Here is an 18,281-nt window from a genome sequence, read left to right on the forward strand (position 1 = left end):
AGACAGAGTTGTTTGGACGAACCCTGAATAATGCCCTACATGGAAGGCACTCCCACCTCCCAGGTCTGACAAAGACCTGGGTCATGGTCACTTAGTCTATCTTGGCAAAGTCCAGTTCCCACTGTGAAGTTGGTTACTGAAGGGGAAAGGATAAGTCACGGGGCGGGGGCATGGGACAGAGGACATATTCTAGGAATCCTCTGCTTAGAGAAACAGAAGCCAGGGTCCTTAAGTACATTTGTTATTATCAACAATTTTTTTCTAAAGAAAGATTCCAGTGTTAGCAAGTAGACTCTTGTGGGGGCGGGTATATGTGTAAATAGGAGTGAGGTGTGTACATGCAGTGTATATGCTTTTCTGTGTGCAGGTGCATACACTTCTGCATATATGCAGAGGCCAGAAAGAATGAGGGGCCATGGAGGGTGGGCAGTCATTCTCTAGCACTCTCTGAGCCAGGGATTCTCACTGAATCTGGAGAGAGGCTGGCACCGGCACCAGCAATTCTCCTGCCTCTCCCATAGCACTGGGGTTATAGGTGGGGTGGCCACTCTGATGTTTTTGGTGGATGTTTGGGGCTCACACTTAGGCCCTTCACTCATGTATGTTCTGACCCACCGGGCCATTCCTGAGGATTCTGAGCACGTTCTAAAAGGGGCTTGGGATCTACATTTTTTTTTAATCAACTGCTAGAAAAATGGTCAAAAACTACTGCTTTAGACTATGAGTTAAATTTCAAACTTTCCAGTTTCCACTCAGAATATCCACATTGTTTTTCAAGTTCTTGTCAGTTTTCTAACTTCCAAATATATACATACTTTTAAAAGAATCTTTCAAAGTAACCCAATATTCTTCTCAGATTAAAAAAGAAGAAGAAGAAGATAAACATATCCTGTATATCCTGCATGCCCTGCCGCTGTTGCTAAGTGGGGAAGGAAAGCAAAAAGGCATCCCTTAGGCCTTACAAACCCTAGTGCAGGTTATAACACAAGGCCAGGCCTTTGACAGTATCCCTTCAAGTGCCCAGGTTAGCAGAGCTTCACTGCCATCCCACGAATCAGGATTTTGCTGTCTCCTGTGTTCCCACGGTTCAGCTGCGTGGGATGCAGGGCCACTTGGTTAAAAAAAAAAAAAAATCAATTGAATAACCAAATCAAAGTAGCCAGGGAGCAGGGACAGAACTTATTTCCAGTTTCCCTCATGTGATTATGGTGAGAGGTAATTCTAAAACGGCACCAGATTAAAGCTTTCTGGTTAACCTAAGGGAACTGGCATAGTTACAGGAGAAAACAGTAACAGTGCCTGTCTGCTGAGGCTCAGGCTTCTGGCAGTGATTTCTGTGCTGTGAGACCACAGATGATCGGGGCACACAGCCCTAAAAACAAAGGCAGAGGGTACACGTCGGACCCTTGGCACCCCTGAGTCCAGGGACATGAGATTTTAGGGGACAATCTCCCTAAGAAGATGTCCTTGTTTCTTAGCTATTGCTGCTACAACGAACTGCCACAGATTCAGTAGCTTCCAACCTGACTGTTTAATTGGTACGTTGGTCTGAAGTCTGACACCGGCCTCAGGGAACTGAAAAGCAAGCTGTCGGCTGGACCACGTTCCTTTCTACGTGCTCTAAGAAACTCTTCACTGCCTTTCACAAGGCCTCACGGCCTCCTTCCTCCACCTCTCTGCCTGCCACAGGTGGATGTGTAAATTATTACAAAGGTTTATCTTGTATAGTTCTGTGAGCTAAATAGTTCTCAATCTGAGCAAGAAATGAACACTTCGTAAAAAAGATGGACCTACAACTTTTTAAACTATTTTATGCAACAGACATTTTGTTGCCCACAGTTTCCCATGGTCTTCTTCACCTACGCTGTCAATAACCTCATCTCTCTCACAGTCACAGGGCCAGCTTCACTTCAACTTGTCTTTTTCTTCCTAAGACAAAACACACCCAAAGGCTTTAACTTTGCCAAAGAGTTATCAAAACCCAGACCTAGATATTTAAACTTATCTACCATTTTAAAAAAAGTTAAAAATGAAATTTCCATCATTTACTAAGAAACTGCCATCCCTATCAGGATATCCAGGATGTCTGTATTTTAAGCTGAACAAGAAACAAAGAAACAAAGCGATGTTGAGATTTCCTGAAAGGTTTTGCACTGAATCAGCAACGTGAGCACCCAGAAGCCTGCGGGCCATTAAATCTCCCAGGCTTCCTGCATCAGAGGAAGAAGCACTTGAGTCGCCCTCTTTCCGCTTGGCCCCGTGGGAGCTCGGCTGAATAGCCACCACAACCAACATCGTCATTTTGAAGCTTCTGACATCAGGCATGAAAGTTGAACTTCCGGACTCTTAGGACAAGCAGAAGGTTAGAAACGCCAGGACTGGCACTAAGAAGGTTACACCTGAGCCACTCCAGTACCTGCTCCCTACAGCTTTCCCCGCTGAGAGCATCTTTCCCTGGACCTGGAAGAACAGAGAAAGGGTACTAGCCACCTTGCCGCCTCCAGAAGGAACACACAGCAAAGGACCACCTGTCTTCTCTGGGTGACACACGCTAGCGTGAACTAAGACTACTAGTTAAGTGTATAGTTTAACTTCAGGACTAAATGAAAACTTGGTTATTTTTAAGTGAGGTGAAGTCATCTGGGATATACTACATGCATTTCACACATTCTTAGCCAGCTGCTTCTAAGGAACAGAATGGATTTGTATGATGTGCTTTTTACAAAATTCATTACTACCAAGCTGCCAAGGGCACAGGTTTTTCTTTTTTTTTTTTTTTTTTGGGGGGGGAGGGTTCAAGACAGGGTTTCTCTGTATAGCCCTGGCTGTCCTAGAACTCATTTTGTAGACCAGGCTGGCCTCGAACTCAGAAATCCGCCTGCTTTTGACTCCCAAGTGCTGGGATTAAAGGCGTGCGCCACCGCCGCCCAGCCAGGTTTTTCTTTTTCACTGAGAACGTATCTTAGCCCTCACTGTCTGGATGGGACATTACATTCAGCAGGCAGGTTAGATCCTCCCAGTAGATACGCTCACAATCTGAGTGGCATCCACAGCGATATCTTCCAGAACACTCCAACAGACAAGAAAAACGTATTTGTTTGTTAGGCAGTGTTCCTAACACCTGTCACAAGCCACAAACATCACTCCTCTCAGAGGTGGGGCGATCAAAAACATGCAAAGAAAATGTGGGAATTTCAGATCATCACAAACGCTACAAAGAAAGGAATGCCAGTCATATTCTCCAGCTATAAATTTCCACTTCACTAGCAAGTCAAAGCAAAAAAGGACCCTACAACCAAAGTGTTACCTTACACATTACCATTTCATGGCTAAGGAACAAGACACAGGACCTTACAACCAACATGTTATTTTGTATTACTGTTGCATGTCTACAGAACCGAACTCTGAAAGGATTAAAAACCAGGAAGGAATGTGTATTAGCCAGCCGGTTGGTCAGCTTTCTCTCACTGGAACAAATACCTGAGCTAATCAATTTACAAAGAGAATAAAATTCAATTTTGGTCCAGGGCTTGGTTAGCCCTGTTGTTTTTGCCTGTCTGAGCCAAGGCAGCACATCTCAGTGGGCGGCATAGAAGAACAAACCTGCTTACTTCATAGCTTGGAAGAGAAAGAGCGAAGTGGGAGGTACTGAGGCTCCCTGTCCTCTGTGAAGGCATGTCCCAAATGATCTGGAGACCTGTTACTATGTCTCATGGGTATCCCCCCTCCCACCCCTGTACCTCACTAGGAACTAAGCCTCTATCACATAGATTCTGGGTGATACTTATAAGTACTGCAGAGTACAAACTGGAAATAAATCTCTTTTTAATTTCTATGCTCCACACAACCCCTGTACCTGCCTAACACACGAGTCTCATGACTGAAAGAAAAAGAAGTTGCTTTTTCCATAAAACATCTTAGAACTCCAAAAGCAGGAAACATTTTTGGCCTAAGGAAACACCCCCAAGTAAATTTAAAACATCTTGGCAAGATGAGGTTGAGATGGGGTCCCACTCTGTAACCTAGGCCAACCTCATACTCAGAGTGATTCTCCTGCCTCCTCTTCCCAAGTGTTGGACTTATGCGCATGAGGGTTGCAGCAGTTTTAATTATATGCATCTTTGTGTAAGTTGTCTTGACAAGTGTTCCTGTCTACCAGCACACGTTACATATTTAAGACGGTGGGACCCGTGGCAGGCTCGGCGCCATTTTCACACAGTGCCTTGTGCGTAGGCACTTTGCATTAAACAGCTGATAAGTAACTTGAGTTGGCAACCGAGAGTACTGCTGTAGTGGATTTCCCAAGTTTGTGAAATATCATTTCCAGGGAAAATGAAATGAGGAAGCAGCCAGGAAGATGACTAAGAAGGCTTCCCCAGTCGCCCTCTCTTTATGAGTTAGCATGGGAGGTTCCAGGCACACTGGGAAAGAGGGTCTGAATCACACGGGGTAGCTTTGAGCTTTGATCCCCCCTCTGCTGCTTGCCCACTGTATGTTTTTTGAGCCATTTGTGAGCATGGAGTTGTAATAAACAAATGGTGTGAGACAAAGTTTGTGAAAACATAGCAAGCAGATACGGGAAGGAAATTCATTCAAAGACCTACCGATTCCCCTTGTCTCTGTGACACAGAGTTACCTAACATCTTACATCAGTTCATAGGTGGCCTCGGCCTTTAAGCTTCCCAAGAGTCCTCTGAGGGAATTCACTTGTAATGCAGGAGAACTTAATGCTTTGCACTCTGACCTGAGGCCTGGGAATGGCTTGCCTGAGGTTTCTGGAGACCTGGCTCTCCCTGTTAGCATTTGCTAACTTAGTTATCAGAGAAGGCAAGACTGTTGGAAAACAGCAGGGTCTGCACCTCTGTGGGTTGTTCTCAGCTCTCACTGAGGACCACTTGCTGAAGGGGGCTCTGCCAACATCTGAGGTTGGGCATGTTCAATGCTATCTATTCCCCTGCTTCTTTAAATGACGAAGTCTTTCACAGACTTCTCTGAGTGAAATGTATGCTTGACATTAGAGAAAATAAAATCTCAAAGTCCAACACAGTCAGCCCCCCAATTAAATAACTTCCTCTTCAGTTAAAAGGAAGCAGAGAAAACCTAAGTCTGGGCCATGGCAAACGTCACTGCAAACAGGAGCTTGTGAGTTACTGATCACCCCAATAAAGGACAAGCAAAGGAGAAAGTCAACACGGAATTAGCTATGACTTCACAACACTGCCTACTTGTCAATCCCACAGACTCATAGAAAAAACAAAACTATGAACAGATTAAAAAGAAATCTCAGAAAGTAAACAGTTCCATACAGGGAGAGCCACAACTGGAAGTCTTAAGGGAAATCAAAGCTTGACTTCACACAAGCCAGACTCCAGTGGGAAAGGAGCTCTGCAGCATCTGCAGGAATCTATTTGTGTCTGCTTATTACAGGGTTAGCACATACTGCAACTGGCCCACAACCTTCTTCCCATGCCACTGAAGACACCAAAAGAAATACCTGAAAAATCCTGTCTGAGGCTCACAAACAAGCCTAATAACCTAACAGTGTGAAAATGGTATTTCCAATGGTTATCTTCTGAACAGGTGAGTTTGCACAATAAATTGCTTCCTCTTTATTACAGGCATAAAAATCCTAACAACCAATTTAGGAACACCGCATTTCACAGACTCTACAGTTGGATTTTGGTGGAGACCGAATCGGGGCCACAAGATTTCAGCGTGAGTAAGAAATGAGGTGGGAAAGAAGTATTCCTGTTGAGGTTGGCACACACACAGACAAGATTACATTTCTGCAGAGAAAGCAAAATAAATGGGATTTGTCTCTCTGAACTCCTCCACCAGCACACATTAGAACTCTCTATCACCTTGTATGGTGACTTAGTACATACATGTCAGCCTTGTCTTTTGCAGGAAAATGTCCTGAGGAGTAGGTCCAAGTCTAATGGAGCTGGCCTTTGCAATCTGAGGGGTTCCCCTAAAGGAAAGGAATATGAAATTAAGAGGCTAGCGTCACGGGGAAGAGCTCCAAGTGAAGAGCCACAGAGCTGAAGCACCATCAGCTCAAGCATAATCCATCTTTGAACTACCTCAGGGCAGAGACTAAATCATTTCGATCTGAGTCCTGTCTATGTGATGTCTTGCAGAGTGCTTGCTGAGAGTTACATTACACAGGTATTCCGCCTTTAATCCCCTCATTGAAGAAACAAGCAATGGATTGAACTCTGAGATCATACTCAAAGCCAGCTTTAAGCCTACTCACATGGCACAGACTAAATCTTAATTCTTCATTCAGCTGTACTTCAAATGATAGTTTGAATCCAATGCAATCTAAATTTATATTAGATATACTATTTAATCATTGTTATCAAGTTAGTGGGTTTTTTTAAAAAAAATCCCAATGATTCTATCCATAGAACAAAGAATAGATATTTTTAAAAATCACCAAATAAAAAGTCATAGACTAAACACTCTATTTCCTGGTGTGTGTGTGTGTGTGTGTGTGTGTGTGTGTGTGTGTCCAGTCTTTAAGACAGACAGCTGGAGCTTCCGTGCACCCTTTACACACTGTGGACATCTGTGGGCTATTATCAGTGAAGTTACCTCCTATGGAGAAGAGGTCACTGATTCAAAGGGAACGTGTAAGAGAATTTCATTTCCGCATACTGACTGCCAATAGTTACCAGGCTCCATCTTTTTACAGCTATGAAGTACTGAAAAGAGAAATTTCATCAATTCTCCAATTTCTACTTGCACAAATGAACTATTACATAAGAACTGTGATTTTTAAAAAAAAAGACCCACCAAACTTACATTTTATTCCAGGCTGAATATTTTGTCAAGTACTGTCATGCAGAAAATGACACATCTTTACGCCACAGCACAGGACACTGTGGGCAGATCAGTGTACCATAAAGAACATATGCTTTATGAGTGACCCTGAATATAAACACTGAGCCAATAATTTCTCTGCGTGTGCACCCATAAAAACACAGATCCAGAGTTTAGGAGCTTGTGCCCCCAAAGTGTCTCTGTGTTAAAAGTCCGATGCCCAGGGTGGGGTTGGCGCAGGCAGTGGAGCCTTTCCATGGCATTCCTACTTGGCATCCTCAGTCCCCTCAGGAGGAGAGGAGAGGAGAGGCTTCCTTCTCTTCACTCTGTACTCAGAGGCAAGCAGCTTCACTCCACAGTACACTCCCACCATGGTACAGTGACCTGTGACAGGACTAAAGCCTCAGGGCCAATCTATCACAGGCTGAAACCTCCAACACTGTGGGCCCAAAATCAACCCTCTGCTGGCATCAGTTGATTCTGTCAGGTATGTGTCACAGGGACAGAAAGCTGACAAACACTTGTCAATAACCTTAACCTGGAATAGAAAGGTGTTTATCCAGAGCCTTTCTGAAGACAGACAGAAATACTACATAAAATAGTTAAATACCAATTCCTAAGGAACAGACTTTAAAATCTAAGAACAAATTAGGAAAAATATTCCCAATACAATTATAAGCAAAAAATCAAATTTCAAATTATTTGAATTGTAGTTTGATGACTAATAATAGGATAGGAGGAGTTCACACCCAACTAATGGTGTGGCTTCTGAAACAACAAACACTACTCATAAACATGAGAAGCTCAGTCACGGACCCATTTTTCAATGGACAGATCAGGTAAAGACAGCTCAGGGGAGGAGACAGAACATCGGGAGCTGGGACTGGTGGGTGGGGGGTGGTAGGGAGTGCTCAGAACAGCAGTGTGGCTGGTGGAACCTTCTGGAGGCACAGATGGCAGGCTCCTTCTGTGAAATTATACTTTAGGAATATCAGAAAGCATTAAGAAAGCCTGTGTATGTATAAGGATGACCCTTGTGGTTCTGTTCTCACAAAGTTCTCAAAACAATTGGAAAAACTAAAAAGTGCTTAATTCTTTCTTTGCCCATGAAATTATCAACTCAGTAAGTACTAGAAAGGCACTAGAAGAGAAGCTAGGAAACCTACTCGTATGTGCTTATTTGGAACTAACAACGGACATTTCCTGTACTTTAAACATGGCAGCCACTGCCATGAGCCTTTTACAAATGCCGAGTCACTGAATGAGCCCACATATCTCCAAGGTGGATAAGTATGTAAAAATAAAATGGGATGCTTTGTCACTCTGACTGATTTCATTGTGTCATGTATGTGCTGTGAATCTATAGAGGCAGGCAGGGCTGTCACTACTGCCCAGCTGGGGCTGTCTTACAACGTACTTAAACTCTTCTGACAAATTCGTCTATGAAGACAATATATACGATGCACTGTATAGTAAGAATGTAAATATACAAGGCTTTTTCATGTATATATGAAATTTATATTTTAAAACCTAAAGTGTTCCTTGAGTAAGACAGCAATTTGAGAAAACTTTAATATTTCTTTTCATACTTGCCATCATAAAGGAATTTTTAACATTTTCAACATGATTGTATATTCCTTTAAAATTAAATAAACACACACACACACACACACACACACACACACACACACACAAAATAAGCCTAACAAAAGCACTGGATCCCACTTCCTTCCTCAGGCAGGAAACCTCAGACCACAAGGACCTGAGTGAGAGTCTCAGGATTCTAAAACAATTGTTTGGCTGACAGTTTTCTTTGTCCCAGGACTAAGTCAACATAACAATATGTTTACAAAGTGCCTACGTTTTACTATAAATAAAACAAAGGTAAAGGGGAAACAAAGACTGTCCTATATGAGTCACAGCATACGCTGCTGAGGTGCACGGGCATCACTCACGCACACGGCCATAAGCTCTGACTCCGCAGTGATTGTTGACAGCCCCGACTGCCACTGCCAGAGCCTCGACTCATCTGGATCCTACAGATCTAGAACGGGGCTCCATAATTCATATGTATGAGCACATTCAGTCCCCAGAACAAGGAGAGTCCTAGCTGGTTGAGTACTTGTACAGAAATTAAAAATTAATCTGTGTCAAATTTGAAATTAAGAGTATCAAACAGATACTGAAATTTATAAATAGTTGAATCTATGTTTATAAAACCTATTTTTAATTCTTTTGTTCATTTTTTTTTTACAGGTTGTTGCTTAGTTCTTCTTTGTTTTTGCTTTTGCTTCTGAGACAAAGCACTGCTATGTGGTCCATGCTGGTTCAGCTTCTCCAATACCAAGATTAGAAGCATATCCAGCCTTTACGAACGTTCTAAGAGGGATTTCTTTACCCTAGAAACAGACCACAGAGTTGACTCTCTGTATGCCACCCGTTCCAAAGGTTGGCTTTTCCAGTTCATCTCTCCTTCTTCCTCCTTCCCAGACTCCCAAGTGCCCTTGATTCAGAGCCACACCCTTAGGTTCTCCTCGCCATCCGCCCTTAGATCTTACCTGTCCAGCAGCAGCTCCAGCACTTCCTTAGTCGAGGCAAAGCCTCTGTATGTCGACAAAAAGATGCTGATGTAGGTAAAGTCATTGTCCCCAAAGGCTGTCAGCAGGTTCTCCACAAGCTTCTCCAGTGTACCAGCTTTGATGGTCCTGATCTTGCAGGTCTCGTACTGACTGACTGTGTGTCCTGGAGGCAGCTGGTCCCCTTCAACCTATGGGATAGATTCATTATTAGCATCAGATGGCATCACTCCCTGATGTAAAACTGAAAACACTGAAATGGTCAGCATTTCAGTCTTCTCTCATACAGCTTCTCTGAAAGTCCTGGAAGGCAGTGTGGGCTTCTGTGAACTCAGTGTGGCAGAACGGAGGCCGTGTAGGCAAGTGTGTGGAGGTAGCGTCCCATTCTTTCTGAAGAAAGAAAGATTCTTGCTTTGCAGCAATACAATGGCTTCTCCTTACATCACTAGTGACAGCAAGGGTGATGGCAATACTTTATCAAAGATGTTGTCTGTCACCGAATGGAGTTTAGCAAACTGTCCACTATCTGATGTTCTTTGACTGTTAAAGATATGTTTTCAATCTCATTTTTAAAAACAGTGCCTACCATGGTATGCCAGAAGAGTCAATCCATAATAGTTCTGGAAATATGATTGTTCCAAATTTATACACACACACACCCACATATACACATTTACATATACAACATATACATACACACATATTCATATATATTATACACACACAGCATAGGGTTTATGTGAGCCAGATGGTATTATGGTCACGGCCTGAAAAAATTAGCAATGGAAGAAGTCTGTTCTCCATGATACCCTATGATCTGACAGCCTTCAGTGCACAGACAGTGATGTACAGTCTACTTTCATACCACCAGCAACCAAGGGATCTGGGTGAGAAACACCTGCTCTGCAAAGCCTGAGGCTTATCCCAGGGAGCAATGGAAAGTGTGGAGGGTACACAGCCCTGCTCTCTGGAAATCTATAAACACCGAAGGATAAGTACGTCTGAGAAACAGCTAGCACAGAAAAGCAAACCTAGAGCTATCAGTCGATATCACTATACATTAACACACGTAAACCACAGTGTGGAAAGATTGGTGATAAAATGGGAAAGGCTTGAAAATCAAGGCTGAGGGGAGAGAATCAAACTGCAGAAAAATAAGGGTGTGCCTTGCATTCTGAGTAAATCTGCGCCCTGCAAATTACATGCAGATGTGGTTTTCCAAGTTGAACTCCTTCATGGATGCTAAGGAAACTGACCTACCAAGAAGAGCTCTGCAATAAATCTGTTTCCAAAGCAAATAATTAGTCTCAATGCTGCATAGATTCTCATTGGTGCAAAAAACTACCAGGCAGTTCATCTCACTATAAATTGAATTACTCAATACTGACTGCCTAAAGTCCTAAATTGAAATATATACATACAGAAATCAGAGTGACAGCATATGAATCTCTAATAATGACAGTTGTGACTACTGAGTTCTGGCCCTGTCAGAAGTTAAACTGCAAGAAGAAAATTAACCCAGAAAGACCCACATGGTGGCATCCACTTTTAGGTTAGAATAGCTTAGTGTCACCATGTCTAGCTGCTGATAGGAACTGACGCAAGGACCACAGTGTATGAGGTGCATGGCTTTGTTTCTTACTTAATTTTTTTAATTTTCTAAGGAGGAGGCTGGAGAGATTGTTTAGCAGTTCATGCTTTCTGCTCTCCCAGAAGACTCAATTTCAGTTCCCAGAACCCATGTCAGGCAGCTCGCAGCTCAAAACTGCCTGGAACTCAGGCTCTAGCCTCCATCGGCATAAACACACATGTGACACACATGTGTACATCACACACACAAATACATACACATAAATAAAAACTTAAAAATTATAATAAATTATAATAATTTTCCAAGGACATAGGTCTGAGGCAGGAAAAACAGGAGCTTTTCTGTAGGGCTCTTAGGACTGTTGGCTCTGCGCACGGTCTTAGGACTGTTGGCTCTGCGCACGGTCTTAGGACTGTTGGCTCTGCGCACGGTCTTAGGACTGTTGGCTCTGCGCACGGTCTTAGGACTGTTGGCTCTGCGCACGGTCTTAGGACTGTTGGCTCTGCGCACGGTCTTAGGACTGTTGGCTCTGCGCACGGTCTAGGTGCTCTTCTCTCTCTGCTCTGACTTTACAACAAGCGGAACCACAGTGTCCATCTGTCCCCAGAACTTCCAATTAAAGCAGAAACAAAGAGTGAAAGACTATGGTCTTGAACTCTAATTATATTTGTAAACACTATGCGCTGCACCGCTTTGAGTGGGTGCTGTAAAACACTCGGTTGTTTTGTTTTAAGAGACGGTGCTGTGGCACCTTCAGAAACTATAGACATTTCTTTACTGCTTTCTTCGCCTTCAACGTGTCAACACATGATGTTAAACTCTAGCAAGCAGGTACGACACGCAGTCGTTCCAGGGCCATTTCCTTTTATTCTAGGAGCATCTTACAAAACCTAGCAATGAACTGCAATGCACTGAAAACATACTTCATGTTTACCACTTTATACTTAGTGAGAAAAACCTAAGCGAAGACAATATAAATATAAAATATAATGCTAATTAGCCAGGCCTGATGGCTCACACCTATAATATGCCCAGCTATCCACAGGCTGATGACAAAGGACTGAGCTACACTGTAAATTCCAGACCAGCGTTGGATACAAAGTGAGACTCTTTTTCAATAAGCAAACAAGTAAATAAGTAAAATATAAAAATTAAAATTTAAATACAATAAAACATTTATCTAAAAATACCTGTATCTCTTTGATCTCTTAATGTAATACTAAAAACATAAGGATGTTTTGTAGTTTTTGCTTTGTACTTCAAAAGACTGTCAAGATAATTATCTGCCTACACAATAATATACAAGTCATTAAAAAAATATTTAATGCCAAATGTTACCGGCACAAGGCATGGCTTCTCCATTGGTAGGAATGGTCAGGCTCTAATTTTAGATCAAACTTCCTTACTTTGTGATATGTCAGGGCTCCCTTACTGGGCAGTTCTGTAATGGATGAGTCTCGCCTTACTTTGAAGTGCAAACTCCACTCCAAAACTAGACCTTTCTTACTGAAAGTAATGCTGACTTAAAAGAACTAAGTTTTCACTGATATTGATGTGGCCAAGAACTCAAACACAGAGAAAAGTGCTGTTGGAGGACTTGACCCCCTGGGTCCCTTTCCCTGCCAGAGGGAGAGCGAGCGGATCTGGCAGGCTGCCGGGGCACTCCCTGGGGAACAGGATGCCTGCTCCAGCCAGTCTCTTTCTTCCACTCTGGATGCAGGATGCTTCCTGACTGATTCCTGCTCCTCTGTGTACATCAGGAAGAAGCACGGGTGACTTGAGAGAACCCTTACTAAAATGTGCTCAGTGCTCAAATGGAGAGGATTATTTGTGAATGAGGTCAGCAAACAGCAGTACCAGAAAGTGAAATACAGAGTCGTGCCATCGGCTGCAATCATTCTCACAAACCTCAACCAAGCAGGTCGGGGCCAGCACACTGGCTTAATGTTCCTATGGAGCTTCTATATTCTGAGTGAATAACTAAAGGCTGCTTGCTGTCATGAGGCAGACCAGATTTTTGTTTGCTTGTTTGTTTTGCTAGGTTTTTAGGTGAGTTTTAACTGAGCAATATCCAAACAGTATATTTTCACAAAACAAGCAAACAAACAAACAAGCAAACACTTAAGAGTTATCTGCTGACTGCTGGGATTATTTTGAAGTGAAGTTTTACAGAAGTAAACTGTGAAAACATATCCACTGGGCTAACAAGATAGGTCAGTGAGTATAGGTGTTTACAATCAAGACTGACCACCTAAAACCAATCCCACAGCCCCACGTGGTGGAAGGAGAGAACCGACTGACTGAGGTTAGAACCTCCACAGGCACATGCACGGTACACACACACACACACACACCTACACACACACAAAACACACAAATAAATAAATGAAAAAAATGTAAATACCATATGCCAGACTGGATAAACTAAAATGATAAAAAGTTTTATTTTTTGCAGCGAAATTGTTCATAGGTCCATAATCCTTTTAAGGAACTTCAGAACCTATTCTTGTTTGTATTATCTGAATAACTTCTAATTGAAGTTTTTTTTTAAAGGGTGGAGCCCTTGGCAGACAGTATTTAGTAAATCAGACTTGGGAAGCCAGACAAGGAGGCCTGAGCCTGCCCTGAGGGTTAGCACGCTAACAGGAAACAGCTCAATCTGGGTTTAATCAGAACCCATGACTTTGCTGACAAGACCATGATACCAAGGCCACAAAAATGCTACATGGCTGTGCTTTTTGGTCGACTCTTTTAGAGCTACCAGAACTCAGCTCTGTCTAAGACAGCATGCTCGCCGCCCGTGGCATAAATATCCACAGTTCTGCCCAAGTAACTGAGCTATGTGTAGAAGTTCCTAATTGCCAAAGCTCACAAAGACTCTGGGCCCAGGACCACAGGCTCAGCAGCGGCTATCTGCTTAGGTATGGACACACTCTTTTAAGAGGTTAACCAGGCCAGTTAAAGGATGCTGAACAAAAATCTAATTGCAGATAAACAATAATAACCAAATAATTTGGGAACATACAGAAATGTCTCACATGGTATTTGGGACCTACCCATAGAACTAAAAAACTCTACTCCTTCTTATTTTAAATGTAAATATGAGTCTCATAGATACAAATTCATGCATACACACGTGTGCACTTATTTATGGATAGGGTAAGTCAAGACGGGTTTATAACGTGAAGTGAACTGATCAGGGTAATTAGCATTTCTATCACAGCAAATATTATCATCCCCACAAGTGTGGCTATTTTGAAATGCACAACTAACATCATTGTCCATGGTCCTAATAATGTTTTCTTACCAGTCACCTTCCCTCTTCCTTTCTAACTTCTAGAAACCTCTATTCTCTTTGACATGATCAACTTTTTAAACAGACACAATGGAGTGAGAACGTGTCATTTGTCTTGCTGTGTCTGGCTTATTTCCTTTAACATAGTGTCTCCAGTTCTGTCTCTGTTACTGCAAGTAACAGGGTCCTTTTAAGGATGGACAATGTTCCACTGTGCATATATACACCACACTGGGACAACCTATTCATCCATTAATCCCACCCTAACCCTAACCCTAACCCTAGTGTTGCAAGAACATGAAAGCTCAGGTTTCTCTTGTGAGTAATTAAATGATTGCACTTCCTCTGGATATGTGTCCTGTAGTGGGCTTGCTCTGATTATATGGCAATTCCACATTGGTTCCATGCTGGTAGTCCTATATTCTTCTTAATGAGGTCATCAGCCCTATGCTAGCAGCATGCAGTGAGTAGGGCAGGAATAGATGCCTCCTCCACCTGTTCATCTAATTACTGACTCACATGTTAACTGACAGTACCACAAGCCAGCAAAGCCTTACAGTTTATACATCCAGGCCGTCAGGTACAACAGAGGAGTCAGGAAAGGAAGCCATGAGAACACAGAAGCAGAAGGTAAGCTCTTGTTTTTCACCCATGACAAGGCCACAGGTTACATCCCCACAACTGAAGACAGGTTAACAAGTGAAACCTACAGCAAATGATAACTTGTGGATTTCCATGACCCGTGAGTCTTGAGAAAAGAAGGCTCAGGGAAAACACTGTGCCCGTGCCTCTGCTCAGTGAAGGATGGAGCCACGGCGAGACCGAAGTGGGCAGAGGGAGCATGATCTGCTCTCAGCGACAGAGCAAGAGGTGGACCCAGCACAGCTGCCAGGACTCTCCCCGCACAGTGCCATGTATTAGCTACCTTTCTACTGCTACGATAAAACACCATGGCCAAGGCAACCTGTGGTTCCAGAGGAGGAAGAGACCATCGTCATGGGGGGGACACTATAGTAGACAGACAAAGATGGTGGCCGGAGCAGCAACTGAGAGAGTGCCTCTCAACCTACAACCTGAAGTACAAGGACAGAGCTGGAAAGAGTGCATAGCTCTTAAAACCTCAAAGCCCACACCCAGTGACATACTTCCCCCAGCAAGGCACACCTCCTAAACTCACCCCAGTAGCACCACCAACTAGGGACCAAGTATTCAGATGCCCAAGAATATTGGGAAATCCCATTCAAAACTCCACGTGTCTTCTCTAAGGGCAGAGCACAGCCCTTCCTGGGATGAGGGTCCTAACAGCTATTGCCAGACGACATAAATCAGATAATTTACTTATTGCAAACCTTACACAAAAAGGTGGAGCGAGTTTTGAGGAACATTTTAGTTCTTCCAACAGCTTTGGGGAAGAGGTGGTTTAGTTTCTGTTTAAGGAGATAAAGGGGAAGAGAAGTCAAAAGATCAGAAAGATCTTGCTTTTACACCCCTATCCTTCAGTTCAAAATAATCCACACACCAAAGTACCTACTGGGGTGCATCATTTTCTGAACCCCACATAGCTCCATGTGAGTGAACTGTGGAGAGACTGGCAGCATAACTGGGAAACACCAAGAGGGACTGGTTTGCTGGGGGTGCCAGATAAGGCTTCCTGAGTAGGCGGTGCCCGCACTGTGACTGCACAATGTTGGCCAGGGCACAGCAGGCACAGAGCCCAGCAGAAACAAAGTCACTAAGGAGAATAAAGCGTGAGGGGGAAGATGGTTGTAAAGGTGATGGGACAACGGGAACAATGGCCTGGCTAGACAGCTGGGGCTGACATGACTACAGAGGTCTTCAGTGATGTACCCTCTGGTGGAGAGGCTAGGTCCTCTGGGAAGCAGGAAGCTGATGGTGAGGGCATACTCTAGCTGTGGTCAGGAAAACTGGTGCTGAGGAGAGCATTGGTGAAGCGTGCTTTACAGCTGGGAAAACAACTGGTAATCTGCTGTACTGCAGAGGAGCCTGGGGAAAGGTCTTCACTGGTACAAGGCAAAGAGCTGGTTAGAGAGAGATGTTTAAAAAAAATAAGAAAACCATGAAGACTTAGTGAACAATAAAATTATATGCAGAAATAAAAGATAAAGGCAAAGAAAAAATCCTGGATGTTTACCTGATTTCTGGCATGGCTCACTGTTCACAAACAGTGTCACCAAATCAAAGAAAATAGAGGTGGGGGAAGGGTGAGTTAGAGAAGGACTGGATTCTGCTTAGAAATTACACAACTTGAGCTGGGGACAGGGTTCCTGGTTAAAATGCCTGCGAAGCAAGCATGAGGACCGGAGTCTAAGTCTGCATCCTCAGCACCCATAGTAAAGCAGAGTACAACACATCTGGAACCCTGGAATAGAGTACAACACATCTGGACCCTGGAATTGGGAAGTCAGGTGCCAATGGGTGGATCCTTGGAGCATGCTAGCAGCCACTCCAGCCAATGAGTGAACTCAAATTCAGTGAGAGACTCTCTCAAAAGACAAGATGAAGAGACATTGAAGAAAACACCCATAAGTCAACCTCTAGCCTCCACATACACATGCGTGCATGCATATAGGCACACACACACTTACGCACACACACGCATATACAAAATACACATACACTATACATACAAATTTAATAATTAATTAAAAATAAAAATGTACAACTTGACTTGACCATTCTCTGAGAATTCTTATACTGCTATGAACTAACTTGAGGACATCCGATGGGCATCCAAGGGGCATTTAAAAAAAATCTGTAAGTGGGCCGGTGAGATGGTTCGCTGCTCTTACAGAAGATCCTCATTTCGTTCCCAGAATCCACGTCCGGTGGCTCACAACCATCTATAACTCTAAACCCAGGGCACTGATGTCTTCGGGCTCCTTGGACACCTGTGCTCCTGTACACAAGTCCACATTCAGGCACCCACATAACCAGAATAGTAAACAGAAATCTAAAAGCTGGGAAGAGGGGTTCGAGAGGGAACCCTGTTCTAACAACCAGACAAGATTTACTCTTCTAGTAAGTTATGTAAAACAGGAGTGACTTGCTGAAGATGGCAACCAAACGTTAAAAATAGACGCTTCAAGAGGAAAGACGACAAGCTGGGAGGAAGCACCTGCATCTGTGCCAGATTCCACGGTGCCATTTGTGGGCAGAGAACCCAGAAGAAATCCTCATTGCACTGCACATAGACACAGAAGCACACATACCCACATCTTCCATCTAACCATGCAAATACACTAAGAACTAGCCGGCAGCACATGCTGCCCATGCCAGCGGGTACCACTTGCCAACTATGCACCCCCTCCCTTGACTCTAGTCAGTAGCATCGTGTTAGTATAAATTCAGCTATGCTGGGAACATGTACATCAACTGTGACAAAACAGGGCTCTTGGAGAGCTGGTTTCTCAGCATCCCACTGCTCCAGGATCCCTCTCTGAGTCTATGAACGGCAGCTGAACACTTTGCTCTTTGTGTCCACTGCAAGTGAAGTATTTTGTTGCCACTATGGTCTTTGACCTCAGAGAAGATAGAGAATTTGCCTCTGGAGTCTAGAATATGATAAGAAAAGAGAAGTGTGGAGGAGGAGACTTGAGCAAGTTCACAACAATGAACTCCATCAAAACAACCCTTGGGCACTGACCTCAAATGAAGTCACCTGTCAGAATGGAGCCCATGGCCAGGCCTCTGAAATGAGTGACCTTCATCCTCAGGAAAATGCTAAGGGAGTCCTACCATGGTCCAATAGCCAGCCATTATCACACAGAAGCCCCATCCCCCTCCATCCTGTCTCAGCAAGGTTTCCTGGATTGCCCCTACAGCCCAGCAACCCTCCCTGAAATAACAGGAAGTTGTTTTTTCCACAACAGACTACCTCTTTAACATTTCTAGCACAAATCACTATCTCTGGTCGTCTTCTAAGGGTTCAGAGTTTGCTGGGAATGCTCTCAGCCCTGCCTCCTCTCTCTATTTT

The 18,281-nt window shown here is 43.6% G+C and overlaps 1 protein-coding gene across 6 annotated transcripts in view; it reads right to left on the reverse strand.

Annotated features, from left to right (window-relative positions):
* Rgl1 (ral guanine nucleotide dissociation stimulator like 1) overlaps nucleotides 1-18,281 on the reverse strand; it is a 250,090-nt gene that overhangs the window by 61,113 nt on the left and 170,696 nt on the right. For 5 of the 6 annotated variants that reach the window (XM_029483257.2, XM_029483250.2, XM_029483251.2 and 2 more), the window contains one exon: nucleotides 9,384-9,592. In XM_029483257.2, the coding sequence (XP_029339117.1) occupies nucleotides 9,384-9,592 (209 nt within the window). Of the gene's footprint in view, nucleotides 1-5,885; nucleotides 6,233-9,383; nucleotides 9,593-18,281 lie in introns of those variants that run through there. The other variant, XM_029483265.2, reaches the window with a different exon arrangement.

This window comes from Mus caroli, unplaced genomic scaffold (assembly GCF_978045245.1).
Source record: "Mus caroli unplaced genomic scaffold, Mus_caroli_1 scaffold_1, whole genome shotgun sequence".
Classification (NCBI taxonomy): domain Eukaryota; kingdom Metazoa; phylum Chordata; class Mammalia; order Rodentia; family Muridae; genus Mus; species Mus caroli.